This window comes from Acinonyx jubatus, chromosome C1 (assembly GCF_027475565.1).
Source record: "Acinonyx jubatus isolate Ajub_Pintada_27869175 chromosome C1, VMU_Ajub_asm_v1.0, whole genome shotgun sequence".
Taxonomy (NCBI): domain Eukaryota; kingdom Metazoa; phylum Chordata; class Mammalia; order Carnivora; family Felidae; genus Acinonyx; species Acinonyx jubatus.
In genome coordinates this window covers 166,844,738-166,861,064 of record NC_069381.1, presented here as the reverse complement: position 1 = coordinate 166,861,064, position 16,327 = coordinate 166,844,738, and the positions used below count along the sequence as shown (strand labels likewise).

At 35.4% G+C, this 16,327-nt stretch overlaps 1 protein-coding gene across 7 annotated transcripts in view; it reads left to right on the top strand.

Moving 5' to 3' along the window:
• LOC113595080 (uncharacterized) overlaps positions 1 to 16,327 on the top strand; it is a 160,538-nt gene that overhangs the window by 35,524 nt on the left and 108,687 nt on the right. For all 7 annotated transcript variants that reach the window (XR_008295465.1, XR_008295466.1, XM_053215405.1 and 4 more), the window contains exon 5: positions 9,115 to 9,170. Coding sequence is in view for 5 of the 7 variants with exons in the window: in XM_053215405.1 (XP_053071380.1) it covers positions 9,115 to 9,170 (56 nt within the window). In the remaining 2 variants the exon portion in view is untranslated. The remainder of the gene's footprint in view (positions 1 to 9,114; positions 9,171 to 16,327) is intronic.

Below are 16,327 nucleotides of genomic sequence, written 5' to 3'. Positions count from 1 at the left end.
GAGAGAGAAAGAGCACAAGTTGGGGAGGGGCAGAGAGAGAGGGAGACACAGAAACCAAAGCACACTCCATCCAGGCTTCGTGCTGTCAACACAAAGCCCAAAGTGGGGCTTGAACTCACAAACCATGAGATCATGACTTGAATGGAAATCAGTTGCTTAACTAACCTAGCCACCCAGATGCCAGCTTTTAATTTTTTTAATATGCTTTTAATTTAATGTTCTTCTAAACATGTATCAAAACCTTGCAAATTCTATATCTACCTGGGTATTTTTTTTTAATTTTTGCTTCTTCTCCCTAAAATATGTTTCTTGAGGACAAGGGCTGTTTAGTTCATTATTATATTTCCAGTATTATGTCCACAACACATAGTACAGTAAGTACTCAATACATTTTTCTTGATGAAATGAATGGATAATTGCTAGCTCTTTGTAGGTCAAGATTAATTACTTGTAACAGTTCTCACCCATTTTAACTTTAAATATGTAAATGATATATTTACTTTGGGTAAGAGAAATTCATCCAAACACCTGAAATATTCAACAGAACAAAACTCACAAATTATTCAGAAACAAGAAGAGAAGTACAGTGTATACAAATCTATAGAACCAAATACTAGTACCTGAAGCCTCTCAGGGTGGAATTTGCTTACTAGAAACTCAGTGATGGATAGCTAATATAACTGCTAACTTAATAGCTTCCTAGGTATGGTTTAAAAGCATATGTAATTTTGAAAAATGGTGCTGGAATAACTGGTATCTACGTGAAAAAGAATAAAGTTAGACACTGACCTCACACATGTACAAAAATTAATGCAAAATGGATGCTAGACCTATAGTTAAAAGCTAAAATTATAAAACTCTTAGAAGAAAACATAAAAGTAAACCTTTGTGACCTTGGGTTAGACAATATTATCTCAGATACAACTCCAAAACAATGAGCAATTTAGACTTCCTCAAAATTAAAAACAATTGTGCTTCAAAAGAAACCACAAAAAAGTGAATAGACAACAAATAGAATGGGAAAAATATATGTAAATCATATATCTGGCAAATAACTTATATCAAGACTATATAAAGAACTCTTACAACTGAATAATAAAAAGACAAGTAACACAATTAAAAATGGGCAAAGGATGTGAATAGATATTTCTCCAGAGAATGCAAACAATGGCCAATAACAATGGAATAAACAATGGCACTTGAAAAGGTGATCAATATCATTAGTGATTAGGGAAAAGGAAATCAAACCCATGATGAGATAACACTTCATATCCACTAGGATGGCAATAACAAGTGTTGGTGAAGATGTAGAAAAATTGGGATTCCAACACATTACTAATGGGAATAAAAACTGGTATAGCCACTTTGGAAACAGTTTGGCAGTTCCTCAAAATGTTAGACATAAAATTACCATGTGATTCAGCAATTCTACAACAAAATATATACCCAAGAAAACTGAAAACATATATCCACACAAAAACCTGTCCAGCAATATTCATAGTAGCATTATTTGTGATAGACAAAAAGTAGATATGACCCAAATGTCCATCAACTGATGAATAGATAAACAGTGGTGGTACATCCATATAATAAATTGTTATTTGGCAGTAAATGGGAATGAAGTACTACAAGATTCATACTACAACATGGATGAATCTTGAAAATATAATAATAGGTGAAAGAAGCCAGTCACAAAAGGTCACATAGTATATGATTCCATGTATATGAAAAGTCCAGAATAGACAAATCTGTAAAGCCAGAAAGTAGATTATGTATTATTACCTAGTGTTGGATTGGGATTATAGGAATGGGGAATGACTGCTGATGTGTACTGGGTTTCTTTTCAGATGATGAGAATGCTTGAAAATTAGATACTAGTGATGATTGCACAACTGAGAATAACAAAATTACCCAACCGTACACCTTAAATACGTGAATTTTATGGCATGTAAATTACATTTAAATAAAGCTATTTAAAAAAAAAAACATAAGTATGAAGCACAGCTGTAAAGCAAAGTATCACCTTAAGTTGTGCTACTTAATTGGGTTCCATGGAGAAGCATGAAACCCACTCCTGAAGGATGCAGTTTATACAAAGGCAATGGAATTCTTCCCTTCAGGGCCACTTCTATCCAGAGGCAGAGCAAGAGCCTGAAGTTAAGAGGTGTTCAAAAGCCCATTTGCTCAAGTTTTCTCCTCAGCTTGTTGTTTCAGGGTTTGAAATGCCTTTTATAGGTCATCTTGTGGAATAAGTCATGAAGGACCTTATTAAAATAGCAACACTGAAGGTGGAAATGCATGGTACATTAACTTGTAAACACTCATAAGAATAAGCTTATGAACTTACTTAGCCAAGCATTTCAGTAAGGCCCTACAGGAATGAATTAATTAAAACTGAAGGGAAGAGAAAAAGATTTGGAACCTGGAACACTGCCTGAAGCACTGATTTTAGAAATAAAATCTGAGAAACATCGACATAAAATGTAGGGTGGAACTAAAGATTAGTTTTTGTATGTCATAATTTACCTTTTCTACCATGTAAATAAACTCTAGCCACATATATTAGACTCATACCTTTTGTTCTTTAAGCTTTAGTAGGCAAGTGGTAAATCTAGGGTTATAAATCATAATCCTTGGCAGTGGAAAGCCACTGAAGTGTTTTGAAGAAAGGGAGTGTCATGATCTGGTGTTGTAGAAATATCTTCTGGCTACAGTGTGGAGAAAAGATTTGTGGGAACGAGATTGACTGTAGGGAGATGGTGGAGGGACCAACAACCCACAAAGATGGTATGAAGATGACTTCAAAGTGAAAACATCTGCAGAAAGAAATCTTATCTGTGCTACCCTTACATGATTAAAGCAGGGCTTTATGAGCATGGTTATCACAAACCTCCTCTCCAGGGAAGTCTCGACTCAGGGAGGCAACTGGCCTTGGGTACTAGGACATTCTAAAAAATTGTGTAAAGAAGTCTCATCAGAACCTTCCATCTTTTGAAGGCCTAAATTCACACTCCTTTATTAAGCTGGTATATAAACCCTTATTCCTACTTGTTCAGGGAGTCAGTTCTTATGGGGTGTTCTCACAGGCATGTGAAAATAATTTTTTCTATTAATCTACTGTCAGTTAATTCACAGGCCCCCAATCACATTGACCTAAATTGGTAGAGGATAAATGTTTCCTCCCAACAATAGGTTAGGAAGCCATTACACTAAGCTAGTAAAAAGACCGTGCTGATTTGGATTAGGGTAGCAGCAGAGGGAAGAGAGGTGTTTCAAATAGAATCAACAGGGTTTGGGATGTGGATATAGTCAGGACGGAATAGGGAGAATGTGGGAATGAATCCTAGGTCTCTTCCCAAGGCCCTTCAAACTTAATACTCTGCAGGCTGAATAGACTTCAAAATATAGAATGTGGTATAACACCTGTATGTGTGTGGGCAGATAACTCAAAAGCAGATGACACAATTCCTCATGGAAAAACTGCCTTGTTAAGCAGAAACACTTTGATGAGCCATCATTGGCTCTGCACTTGGAGCTTGTCAAAAATGAGCTTAAAATTGGACAAAGAGGGGCGCCTGGGTGGCTCAGTAGGTTAAGCGTCGACTTCGTCTCAGGTCATGATTTCACGGTTTGTGAGTTTGAGCCCCACATCAGGCTCTGTGCTGACAGCTCGGAGCCTGGAGCCTGCTTCAGATTCTGTGTCTCCCTCTCTCTCTGGCCTTTCCCCTCTTGAGCTCTGTTTGTGTCTCTCTCTCTCAAAAATAAATAAACATTAAAAAAATTTTTTTTAATTGGACAAAGGAAAAATTGCCCACATAACAAAGTGAGAAGAATATTTTGCTTCAGCAAGAGATGGATGAATCAAGTGTTTCAAAACCAGGAAAAGCAGTGGGAGATTACAGGAAATAGGGAAGATGGCCCAGCAAGACATCAGGAGCTAGATCCTGAGCAAAAGTGCTGGCTACTAGGGATCACTGCCAGTGAACAGAGATGTCTGCTGTTCAGTGTAACATTATTTGTTGTGCTGTGGTATAATGTCCTCATATCTTAAGATATAACCCAAATCTTTAACCCAACTGCCTGGTATGAAAACCCATGTGTTTCACATTTGGGTCCATGCAGAATGGATAGAAGAGGATAGCTAGGAAAGGAAGGATGTAAAAGGCATAATTTAGCAATAGTAGGAACTGAGAACAAGGAGTAAAGCAGTGAGGAAGTACCCCTTGACATTCACCACATCTGATGGGAAGTGGGGGAGGAGGTGGGGGATGGCAGCAGGGGAAACCAGAAAATTATATGTGAAACTCATGGTCGGAGCAAAAGCTGGGCCATTTCCAGTCAACTATTGTATAACAAGGCAACTCTCAGAAAACTGAATGACTAGAACCATCAGGCAGCTATTCACATGAGTGAATACCTAAATGAGAATCTTTTACATTCTTTTCAGAAATCTAACTTCTGAATTTCTTTATCCTTCATATCTGTGCAAAACTGAATGTATTCCTCTATTTGTGAATGTAGGTTACATTGGACACACATCTAATGGCTCAGAGTATTAAAAGACTTGTTATTTGTATCATGTGCCAATTAGGTGAAAGCTGAGTGTTGAAACACAAAAAAATAATTTCTGGGGTAAACAATACTGGATCATTTTCAGTCTGCAGATCATATTCATTCATCTTATGACTCTTCTTAGTAGTTCATCAAGGTATAGGTTTTTCTTAATTAAGACTTCTGGGGACACCTGGGTGGCTGTCAGTTAATCATGTCTGACTCTTAATCTCGGCTCAGGTCATGATCTTGCCATTCATGAGATTGAGCCCTGTATTGGACTCTGTGCTGACAGAGCTGAGCCTGCTTGGGATCCTCTGTCTCCCTCTCTCTGCCCCTCCCCTGCTTGCATGCACTCTCTTGCTCTCAAATAAATGTATTTTTAAGAGACTTCTGAACTAATTAAAATGTCTAAATTCCAATTATAAAACTAATGGCTTCTTACTTGGAATATATACTAAGTCAGTGAAATAGATTTTGGAAAAAATATATTGAATGTCTTATCTAATGTTTTAAAATTTGTTTTCTTATTGCTTGAATTATTCTCCAGAGAGGTCTCCTTAAAGCACAGCAATCTAGAAAATAAATGATATACCCGGATATCTTGCAAAAAATTATGTTCTTCATTCAAGATTTCCACAGAGACATTACTATATTCACCAAGTTACTGGCTTTTACTGTGGTTACCACCGTGAATCCAATGAAAAATAGACTGTTTTCTCTTCCTATTGAGTTCGATATTATCTGAAGTATATTCTTAATTTTCAAATAAGAACTAACAGAACATACCATGAAAACAAACTAGAAGATTGAAATTGAAGGGTTTTTGAAGTTGCAAGCCACAGATGCTGTTTCAGAATGTCCTCTGAATTTGTGTATTCCACGCATAAAAGGCATAGAACTATTTATATTATTTTGGTTCTATAATATGGATAAATTTTTTAACTTGGCATAATCAGGTTTTATAGATACTGTGGAAATTTTTAAATTAAATTTATCTTTTCAGAGTGATAGAAAAATATACACATGAGCATTATAATTGGTTACCAGCTATTCCTGGAGCTATTATCTGTCCATGTACAATTATTTACAATGGTTAATAATGCTCAATGGTGTCACTGAGCTAACCTAAACTTCATCAGCCTGACATAATAAGTAGATGAGAGTTAAAATAAAGTGGTGTCTTTGAAAGATTTAATGTGTCCCCAAGACTGATTCTCAACATCATCTAATAGAAAAGATATGCTCCTAGATCATTCACGTGAACCAAGTCTACATTGGCATAAATTTAGTAGGCTTTCCACATACAGCTTTTAAGTAAAACTCACTATCTCTCAGATTTGTGATGGCAGGACATTTCTGCAATAGCTCCACAAAATGGGAAGTGGACAGAATGTTTCTGTTTTTAGACATAAAAATTCAGGAAATGAAACATAACTAGATCTTTTATATGAGCTCCTTTCTCAGTCTGTTAATAATACTGTCTAACCAAAACTGGATATTTTATTAATATTGGAACTTTCCAATAGTTTCCAATAGCTATAGGTGTGTCTGCCATTTGAGGAAAGCTCAAAAATAGCAGGAGGTTTATCAATAAAATATTCTCTTATTTTCCCCATACTCAAAGCCACTAATAAAAAGAGAAAATATTCTATTTGTACATATGGAATAAAATCATTAAAAGTAAATTTTTAGGGGTGCCTGGGTGACTCAGTCAGTTGAGTGTCCGACTTCGTCTCAGGTCATGATCTCGTGGTTGACGAGTTCAAACCCTGCGTTGGGCTCTGTGCTGACAGCTCAGAACCTGGAGCCTGCTTGGGTCTCTGTGTTTCCCTCTTTCTCTGCCTTCCCACTCATGCTGTGTCTCTTTCTCAAAAATCAATAAACATTAAAAAAAATTTTAAGTAAATTTTTAGCAATATTTTCTTCCTGGAGTATATTTTCAACTGTGTGTGTGTGTGTGTGTGTGTGTGTGTGTGTGTGTGCGCGCGCGCGCGTGTGCGCACGCGCACGCGTGTGTTTTGAGGATTTTAACAAAGGAGTGTTAGGAAAAAATACCTGGCATTTGCAGAAGTAATCACATTTATCCCCCAAATATGAGGAAAAGTAAAAAGGTATATTTTATTAACATTGGAATTGAATTCTTCTAATTAACTACTAACTTCAGTTAGCTGTTGTTTCTTAAGAAACTAACACATGATATGTTATTCAGTATTCTATTTTAAAATAGAACAGGTTTTGGGGTGCCTGGGTGGCTTAGTTGGTTAGGCATCCAGTCAGGTCGCTTTAGCTCAGGTCATGATCTCACAGATCATGGGTTTGAGCCCCACGTTGGGCTCTGTGCAGAACAGCTCAGAGCCTGGAGCCTGCTTTGGATTCTGTATTTCCCTCTCTCTCTGCCCCTCCCCTGCTCGTGGTCTCTCTCTCTCTCTCTCTCTCTCTCTCTCTCTCTCTCTCTCTCTCTCTCTTCTCTCTCAAGGTTTTTTTTAAATAGAACAGGTTTCGAGTCATGAAACTGGTCAAAAGTGGGAAAAATAAAAGATTATAGCTTAGAATTTCTCTCCCTTTCAGCTTTAAATACGTAAGTTTTGGGTGAAACTTTACCCAAGTTAATATACCTACTAAAGTTCTGAGTCACTGATGTTAGCCATTTGCAGCATTTGTGGAGTGGGAGAAATGAGAAAAATTCCTAACATGTTTCTCTCCCACTGCCCTTTCTTCATGCTAAAGGTCACAATTTTGCTTTATGATAGATTGCATTATAGATTGTTGGAGCTAAAAGAGACTCTTTCAGTAATCTAGGCTCATACTCTTATTCAATACAGAAGAAGAAACTGAGGCCCAGAGAGTTTAAATGACTTGCCCAAGACCACAAACTAAAAATAATGGGATAGGAGCTAAAAAAATATAGAGCAGGAAAGAGTTTTCTCTTTTAATTGTTTTTTTGTTTGTTTGTTTCTGGTTCTTAGTTCAAATAGGTTAGCCCTATAAGAGATTAATTCAGGTAAGCCAGCTAAAAATACTTGTACTTGTTGTTTCTCAATAAAACAAGAAGGGGAAAAAAATCATAGGAATGAAAGCATAGGAATGAAGAGAGCAATGGCCCACAGAACAAATGAGACACAGCATATGTGCTTTGGTTTTTAAGCCTTTGGGCCAAAATCACACTTATGATCTTGGTAACCAAAAAGAATCTTGTTCCTGGAATGCTTGTAGAGACCTGAATTAGTCATAAGCTTCTTAGAAAAGAATTTATCCTTTGTTTGATATTGCAATGATTCTTGATCAGAAAGGCAAGCAAGCCTCTTTTATTGTTATAGGCCTAGTCATAATCCAGTTGCTGGTGTAACAAATCCCTGGGAAACCTGTGACTAAAGAACCATGTATTTTGAATGATTTTAGTATGGATTAGATGATCTCATAAGGTCCCTCGCAGCTCTATCATTCTTTCTCTATTGGTGCCAGCACAACAAACCTCATATGCATGTTTCAGGGAATTAGGCTAGCCAGCAATGATAGAATTTCTAATTATAGACTTATTCAACTGGGGAAATAACTATAGAAAGTTTATTTCAGAGTGTTGCTAGAATCATTATTCTGAAAGGTTTAAATGAGGAGGACTCAAATGCCCACATCCAGGACAAAACAATTCAAATGAAGTCATTGCCTTTGCACCAAATATTTGGACCATTTGATAACTTAAGTGATAAGTCTAGCTTCTGGTTTTCCTTCTGCTCCATTACTTCCTCCACCCTGACACGTAAATCTGTTCCTGCCTGTAGCCAAAGGCTAAAAATTCCTTTCTAATCTACTTTCACAGGTAGGAGACTGACCAAAAGAACTATTTGGTCCTTAATTAAAGCTTTCCATTTTGCTAAAAGATAAGAAAGAAGCACCCTACCTTTATCTCTGAAGTCTCTAGGAACAACTTTAGCTTCATATTATATTAAAATACAACATTCAAAATAATATCTGGCATCTTCTTGACATTCCACAGGCATTCTTGAAATAAATGATGCCAACAGTAGCTAAAAATGGTGAAGGAAATTACAGAAGTATTTGACTATCATCCAAAAGATTCCAACAGAGGAAAATTTCCCTCCACCCCACAAGCATCTTAAGGCTTGGTACCAAAGAATGCTAAAGATTTTAACTGGCTGGCAAAATACATAGCAGGTGGCAAAATATTTTTTGACTTGGTAGCTGAACAGTTTCTTTCTCTTTCTTTTCTTTTCTTTCTTTCTTTCTTTCTTTCTTTCTTTCTTTCTTTCTTTCTTTCTTTTTCTTTTTCTTTCTTTTATACTTGACTGTATTATAAGCAAAAATAGTAATTAGAAAACAACAAAAATCAGGAATAATTTATGTATGATAGAGTCCATTCTATTTGAAAACAGCAAGTTTCTTCAATCTTTCAGAGTAAATAGAAACTCTTAAGTGCTCAAACATTTGATTCTCTGCTCTCCCCTTGTGCTTCCCTGCCCGTTGAAATACGCAAACAACCTTTCATGCTTACTCTTATGAATCAACATGAAATTTGACAACACTTTCCCTTCCTCATTTCAGATATGACTCATTGCTCTTGGTGTAATCCCCAAGGACCAGAGAAGCTCTACTTTAAAGTAAGGAAACAAAAGAAGCACCTTTAATTCAAGCTGGTTTACCCAGAGAACTCTAATAGTTATTATTCACCAACTTCTTAAGTACAACATTATAAAGCTAAGTGCTTGAAGAGTCCTCTCTTCATCTTTCCCAGGGGAAACCACTGTAGAAAAGCTGGAGAGGTAGCCTGACTGATAAGTCTTGGACTTGAAGTTTATCAGCAGTTCTACTTAAACCATCTATTATCTCTAGGATGCTATTGGATTTTAGCTTTGGGAACATTTTCTTTTACTTCCAAGATTTTGGATCATCTTCCCTCTAGACCCTTCTGACTTTGCATACAAGTAATAGATCTGAGCTACTTGTTAAGAGTCTTTCTATTTTAAAACTTGACCCTTTTTCTGCTGTGGTTTACCCCACCTCCCAGTCTCTCTCAGAAAGGGCTGCAAAGCTCAATTCACTACAGAAATCTTAAATCATCTAGAAAAGCCTGTGGTCTTTCAAACAATATTTAAATAGAAAGGAAAGAAGAACATGGCACTCTGAGTAAAATTCTACTTACCCTTACTTGAAAATAGGAAAAAGTAAATAAAAAGCTGAGGTCCCTTTACTTTTCCATATCTCAGAAACATCTAGTCCCAAGAGAAACCGTCTCTTGGTTGAGAAGATGAGAAGAGTTGAAGTTAAACAATGATCTTTTTTTCCATTTCTTAAAAAAAAAAAAAAAAAAAAAAAAGGCCAGCAGAGGCAAATGCTCAGTTGGACAAATTGTTTCAGCAGATGTTCATTGTCCCAGGGAGAAAACAGCCTCTACTTTGCAGCTTAACACTTGCAAATTTAGAAACTTACATATTTTTAGCTTGAGATGGTCCATGCGGTATGAGATGTAAATATTACAATCATTTGTATGAGTAAGTGGTTACAATCTACTGTTAAAGTCTACAGAGTGCTGGTGACTTGTTTTATCCTGATATGGTTGATGCAACAATTATCACCCATCTGAGCTTTTCAAGCATCTGTAAGTTTTTATTCCCATTTACAATGGCACTCTGAAAGAATATTAATATTTATAGTAACATTTATAAAGTATTTATGATGTACCAAGCACTTATAATTGTTCTATGAAGTCAAGTACTATTAGTGTGCCTATTTAAAAATGTGCAAGCTAAGGTTCATACAAGTTAAGTAACTTACCTAGAAGTATTGGCATTGGCATGCAAATACAGGCAGTTTGACTCTACAACAGGGGTCATCAAACCTTTTCTGTAAACGGCCAGGTAATAAATAATATTTTAGGCTTTAGAAGCCATAAATTCCATTGCAACAACTCAACTTTGTCTTTGCAGAACAAAAGTAGCCTGAGACAATATATAAACAAATGAGTTGTTCCCACTCATAAAAAAATTTTTATGGTCATTGAAATTTGAATTTCATCTAATTTCCATGTGTCACAAAGTATTATCCTTCTTTTGATTTTTTTCAACTGTTTGAACATGTAAAAACAATTCTTACCCCATGGGTTCTACAAAAACACATAGCAGGCTGGATTTGGCCCACAGATTAGTTTGTCAACCCCTGCTCAAGGCTTTTCTTGATTATACTATTTTTCTAATTGTGTCTTTTTATAATTTTTTCAAACAGCTAATGGAACTGCATTTACATTCTAGCATTATCAAATTATGGCAGACTTATCATATGAAATTTTTTTGGGAAATAAGATTTTTTTTTATATCTCTATATATAGAAAGCTGAATCATATGAAATTGGCCAATATGTAACTGTTTGACCTATAAAAGTGGCAACTTTGTATGTTTCAACATAACATTTATAAAGGTCCATTGCCTTAGGAGATTAACACTTCATTAGCATGAGGAAAGCATAGGCTAGTGGTTAAGAGAACATCACGAAAACAAGCATCAGATGTGTAAGGCACTAGTTGATCTTTACAGTGCCCAGGGCACCTGGGTGGTTCAGTCAGTTAAGCATCTGACTTTAGCTCAGGTCATGACCTCACATTTTGTGGGTTCGAGCCCCCACTGGGCTCTGTGCTGACAGCTCAGAGCCTGGAGCCTGCTTCAGATTCTATGTCTCTCTCTCTGTCTGTCTGTCTCTGTCTCTGTCTCTCTCTCTCTCTCTCAAAAATGAATAAACATTTTTTTAAAAAAAGTTAAAGTTCCCGTAGAGGGGTGCCTGAGTGGCTCAGTTGGTTAAGTGCCAACTTTGGATCAGGTAATGATCTCACCGTTTGTGGGTTCGAGTCCCGCATCGGGCTCTGTGCTGACAGCTCAGAGCCTGAGCCTGCTTCAAGTTCTGTGTCTCCCTCTCTCTCTTTCCCTCCCCACTCATGCTCTGTCTGTCTCTTTCTCAAAAATAAATAATAAACATTAAAAAATTTTTAAGAAAATAAAGTTCCTTTAGATTCTTTCTATGAAATGAATTAGGATAGCCTATGACTGACTGAGTGAGAAGGGGGAACACTTACTATTATGTAATTTCTCTGTGACAAGTACTAAACTGTGCCATCTCATTTCGTTTCTGTAATGACACTGTGAGATCAGTATTTTTACTCAATCCATTAAGAAATTTGCTTGCATTCAGACCACTAGATAGATGGCAAAGTCTGTACTTAAACAAAAAAGAAAATACTTCTCTTTGTTTTGCTCACACAACAAAGGCAATTACACTGCTGTCAGTACCACTAAGACTTCTGAGATTAAATTCAGCCTTTTCTTCAAATTCATTGCTAGAAAACCAGTTATAAGCCATAGTATTAGAATTTCTCTCATTTTTCAGTAAACTCCAGGAAATATACTTACATAATTTAAAACCACTTTTTGTAGCCACATTTATATTGTTCCTTTGGAATTTCTTACACAAATAACTCCCTAGTTGGGTAAGATCTCAACTTATGTTTAAATGAAAAAGAAGAGGGAGGATAAATCTCAGCTTTTGGTAAACACCATCTTAATAAGTTAAATGATTACTTAAAAACTGGTAGGTTCACAGAGCCTGAGAATTTTAGAGCATCAAATCCTTTTATTCACATTTTAACATATTAGTACAACATTTAACTCCTGCACATCCTAATAAAATAATTTTGCATATACTAAGAAAACAAGCATTAGGAAAGGAAAGAAACTATAAAGAAAAATCAAAAGGCATATTGAGACCAGAACATTAAAATTGTATTATATTGCTTCATTTATGTTTCTCATTTTCTATCTAAAGAAGAAACCAATAAGCTCATCAATGACTACAGAGAAATAAAGTATAAAACAGATAAGGAATTCTAAATAATTCACCAGAGACAGAGCTATGTACCAGAAGAAAACAATTATTCCAAGTTACACTTATACTGGAAAGGTACATTACCGCTCTTTTTCTTTTCTCCTTTTTTTTTCTTTTCCTTTTCTTTTCTTTCCTGTTACCATTTTTCTTGGCATAGAAAATAAAATAAACTTCAGGCATGACTGGCCTCTTTCCTCTCACAAGTTTCCATCTTTATTTTTATGTCTTTTCCCCCCTAAATGCCAGATTGACTACTCTTATTAACATTATTTCAACTCATCAAATATTCTATTTCCTTTCATTCAAAATTTACTTCAAAGTCAGTGTTCTCTGAAATGCACACCAAGCAAGTTGAAAATAGAGACATTTGCCAGAAAGTGAAGCTCAGAAATTAATGAAAGGTTCTTGGCAGTCCCCAAGAAACAGAGTTTACATGCAAAAAAAGTATCAACTTCTGCAACCATTTATATGCACCAGATTCTGTTGTTGTTTTGTTTTTGGTATATTATAGACCAAAATCAAAGATGGTTGACAGAAAAGGGGATTTGAGATCTTCCCATCCTCTGTAACATAATCACTACAAAATTAAGGTTCATGTATTATTCACTGCTGAATTTCCAACATAAAACTATTTCTGGAAAATGATAGGTGCTCAATAAATATCTATAGAATTGTGAATGTTTGTTGAAGAGTTGACTTTACACATGAAATCAGGAACACAGCAATTAAATAGATGATATTAGTGCCTTGCCTTAATGAATCCTTCCTTATCCACGAGTTGAAGCAATGAGGGAAATATTCTACAAATCATGAAAACATAGCACTATTTAGTAATATGGACATAACACGGGCTTAACGATAATGTGACCATTGTCATTTTGCTACTACTCATAATGAAGAAAGGGAAAAGTGGATAATCCAGTCAGATCATGATTCCTAGGCATTCCATAGGCAGTTTTCAGAAAGTTCAATTAAAAATTAGGTGTGATCCTGTAGGTCAATATTTATAAGCAAGTGGAATAAAGAAGGAACATGAGATTTCAGGATGTTTGAAAACAAAAATTCTAACCCATAATCATGCATTTAGCCACAATAAAGTATCTGAGACCTGTAAAGCGGGGTTTCTCAGTTTCGGCTTTATTGATATTTGGTATCCCATACTTCTTTGTTGTAGGGAATGTGCTGGGCAGGATGTTCAGCAGCGTCCTTGTCCTCTACCCCCTAGATGCTGAGTACTCCACCCCCTTTGTTGCTGAGACCAAAAAATATCTTCAGACATTGCCAAATTGAGGACAGCTGCTCAAAAAAAGAAGGAAAAGAGAGACAGCATTCTCAGGGTTTAGAAATACTTTTAAGCAAAAAAAAAAAAAAAAAAGGAACTTCTAAGAGTGATTCAAAAATATCATTGTAGTTGAGGAGTTAAAAATCTTAGTTTAACAACAACTTTAAGGACAAAAGAAAGAAATATCCCCAGTGCCTTATCAGAGCAAGGTAAAGTTTGGTGCTGATTATGTATCAACAGTAGGACAAATAATATTACTAAAATATGTTGCATATGTCTTCTCCATTTTGAAAATAATTTTCTAATATTAGAGATCATTTTATGTAAGAAGAGAATAAGAAAACACTTTAGTACTTTATATATTATTCTGAATTTCCAAAGTTAGGTAATTTCATATCAAAAGTGCATGGGAAAATTAGTTATCAAACCACAATGTTTTTAGGAATCTTTGAAATGATGTTTATGAGTAGTACCATGAAATAAATAATCCCATTTTTCAAAAAAATAAAAAAATAGATGATGTTAAAAAATTGATATGCTGATTAGTAAAGATCCCTAACATACTTGTAGAAGATGAAAGAAATGTTAAGAGCCTACAGTAGAAGAAATGATTGTCAAAAACCTTGAGTTCACTATAAATGAGATATGTCAAATTAATCTCATACTTGACTTGGTTTCTTGAATCGTACATCAGGGTAATGCGATAAATACAGTGTATCTTGATTTCTGTTTATCAAATAGTCTTAGGATGTTCATATTCTTGCGACAAACAGGAAAAGCATGCTCTCGTTACCAATATGGTTTATTTCCCCCACACCATCAGCTAGCCATTCTCCCCACCTTCCAACATTCACCCACTCTCTCAAAATAAAGGGCCAAAGCCGTTAGAATCACATATCAGTAAATGCCCTTAAAAGTCTATCATTTTGTAGTATTTCAGTCACTGTGACCCACAAACTACTAATGAATTCAGTGTCTTCTCAATTAAGGTTGAACAAAATTTTATAGACTGATTTCCATCCCAGCCTAGATGGACATCATTTTTTTTTTTTTTTGCAAAACTCCTAATTCACAGAGAAGCAAATCAACATCAGTTAATATTTGTTTAATTAAAAAAAATACCATTCAGAAATAAAGTCAAGACTTTTTGTTATACTATTAAATATTTTCTTTATAGCTGTTTTATTAATATCACAATTGCTGTTATACTGATAAAAAAGTTGTGTGCTAGATATGAGAAGTCTGCTTATAAGACACTGTATCAGTCTTTCACTCCACTCTATCCATCCCATATATTCACCTGTCACCTTGCTCCAATAATTGCAAAAATGAGCAAAATCTTTAGAGTACAGATATTTTAAGCACCATGGTACCAGTAATATCAAAAGTGTATTTTCAGGGCAACCAGCACTTTTTGACAAGGTAAATAAAGGAATGTAAACTAGAAAAGAATTGTTTAATTACATCTTACCTGAAAACAAATGCAGCTCCAACAAAAAATAGGAACACATTACACCAAGTATACATAACCACAAGCCATGCATTTATTTAAATGGCTGCTTCAATTTCACTACTACATAAATAAAGAATAGAGCGTAATGAAAATTTGTGAGAACTAATAACACTGTGATTCTTTATTTTAGTTAATTAAAAAAGGCGGAGGAATTCAAAAAAGAAGACTCCCGTTTGGCACGTTAAAAATAAATGGATTTAACTATCACTTCATCAATATCATTCCACATAATAGTTTCATTGCCAGGGTATTGGTTCACTTGTGGAAAACCCAAATCATATTATCAGGTAAAGGCATGCTGCAATGATTTCTTTCCAGCATCAACTGGGGTTCATATTACACAGGTCATATTTATACTCAAGTGTCTTCAAACTCTGAACAAATGGAAACTTCCCTAACGAGACAACAAATATTTGACCTGACTTGTATCCATTTTGATGATTTTTCTTGTAAAGGAACTATATTCCCAGGAAACCGAGAGCCATGGAAGAGATGAAGTAAAATATGACTTTGAAAAAAAGATTAATAACAGCATTCAAATTTGCAATTCAAATCAATTTGTTTTCAGCGCATAGTACACATGAACTCTGTAATGTTTTAAGTGTAAGTTCATGGGATTGTAGGGTTCAACCTAAATCTATGAAAATATGAATTCCTTAAGAATGGAAGGATGATTTGAACCAACAAACTTGACTCACAGAGTCCCTTTCCAGTACTTGTACCCACCATGAGCACTGTATTAAGTAAGCCTGGGAACAAGTGACTTTAAATCAAGGAATGAGGTTTTCCTTCCTGAGGAAGAAAGGGGACTTTTTTGTTTGGATCAAACATGTTAGTAGTATTACTGTTAAGTACAAGGACCCTGATTTTAACTTCAAGACAAAATTATGAAGAAAACAGCCAATAGAAAATGGATAATGAAAATATGTGTGGTTTTAAGAGATGAGTAACCAAGTTATAAAGAAAATCAACAAGTCTTCCTATTGAAGTTAACAAATATAAAGCCCCTTTCTCAGTTGGAACAAGTCAAACAAGATTTGAAATCTTTTCTCCAAACAGAAATAGTGATATTCTCTTCCATAGCAATGATTTTA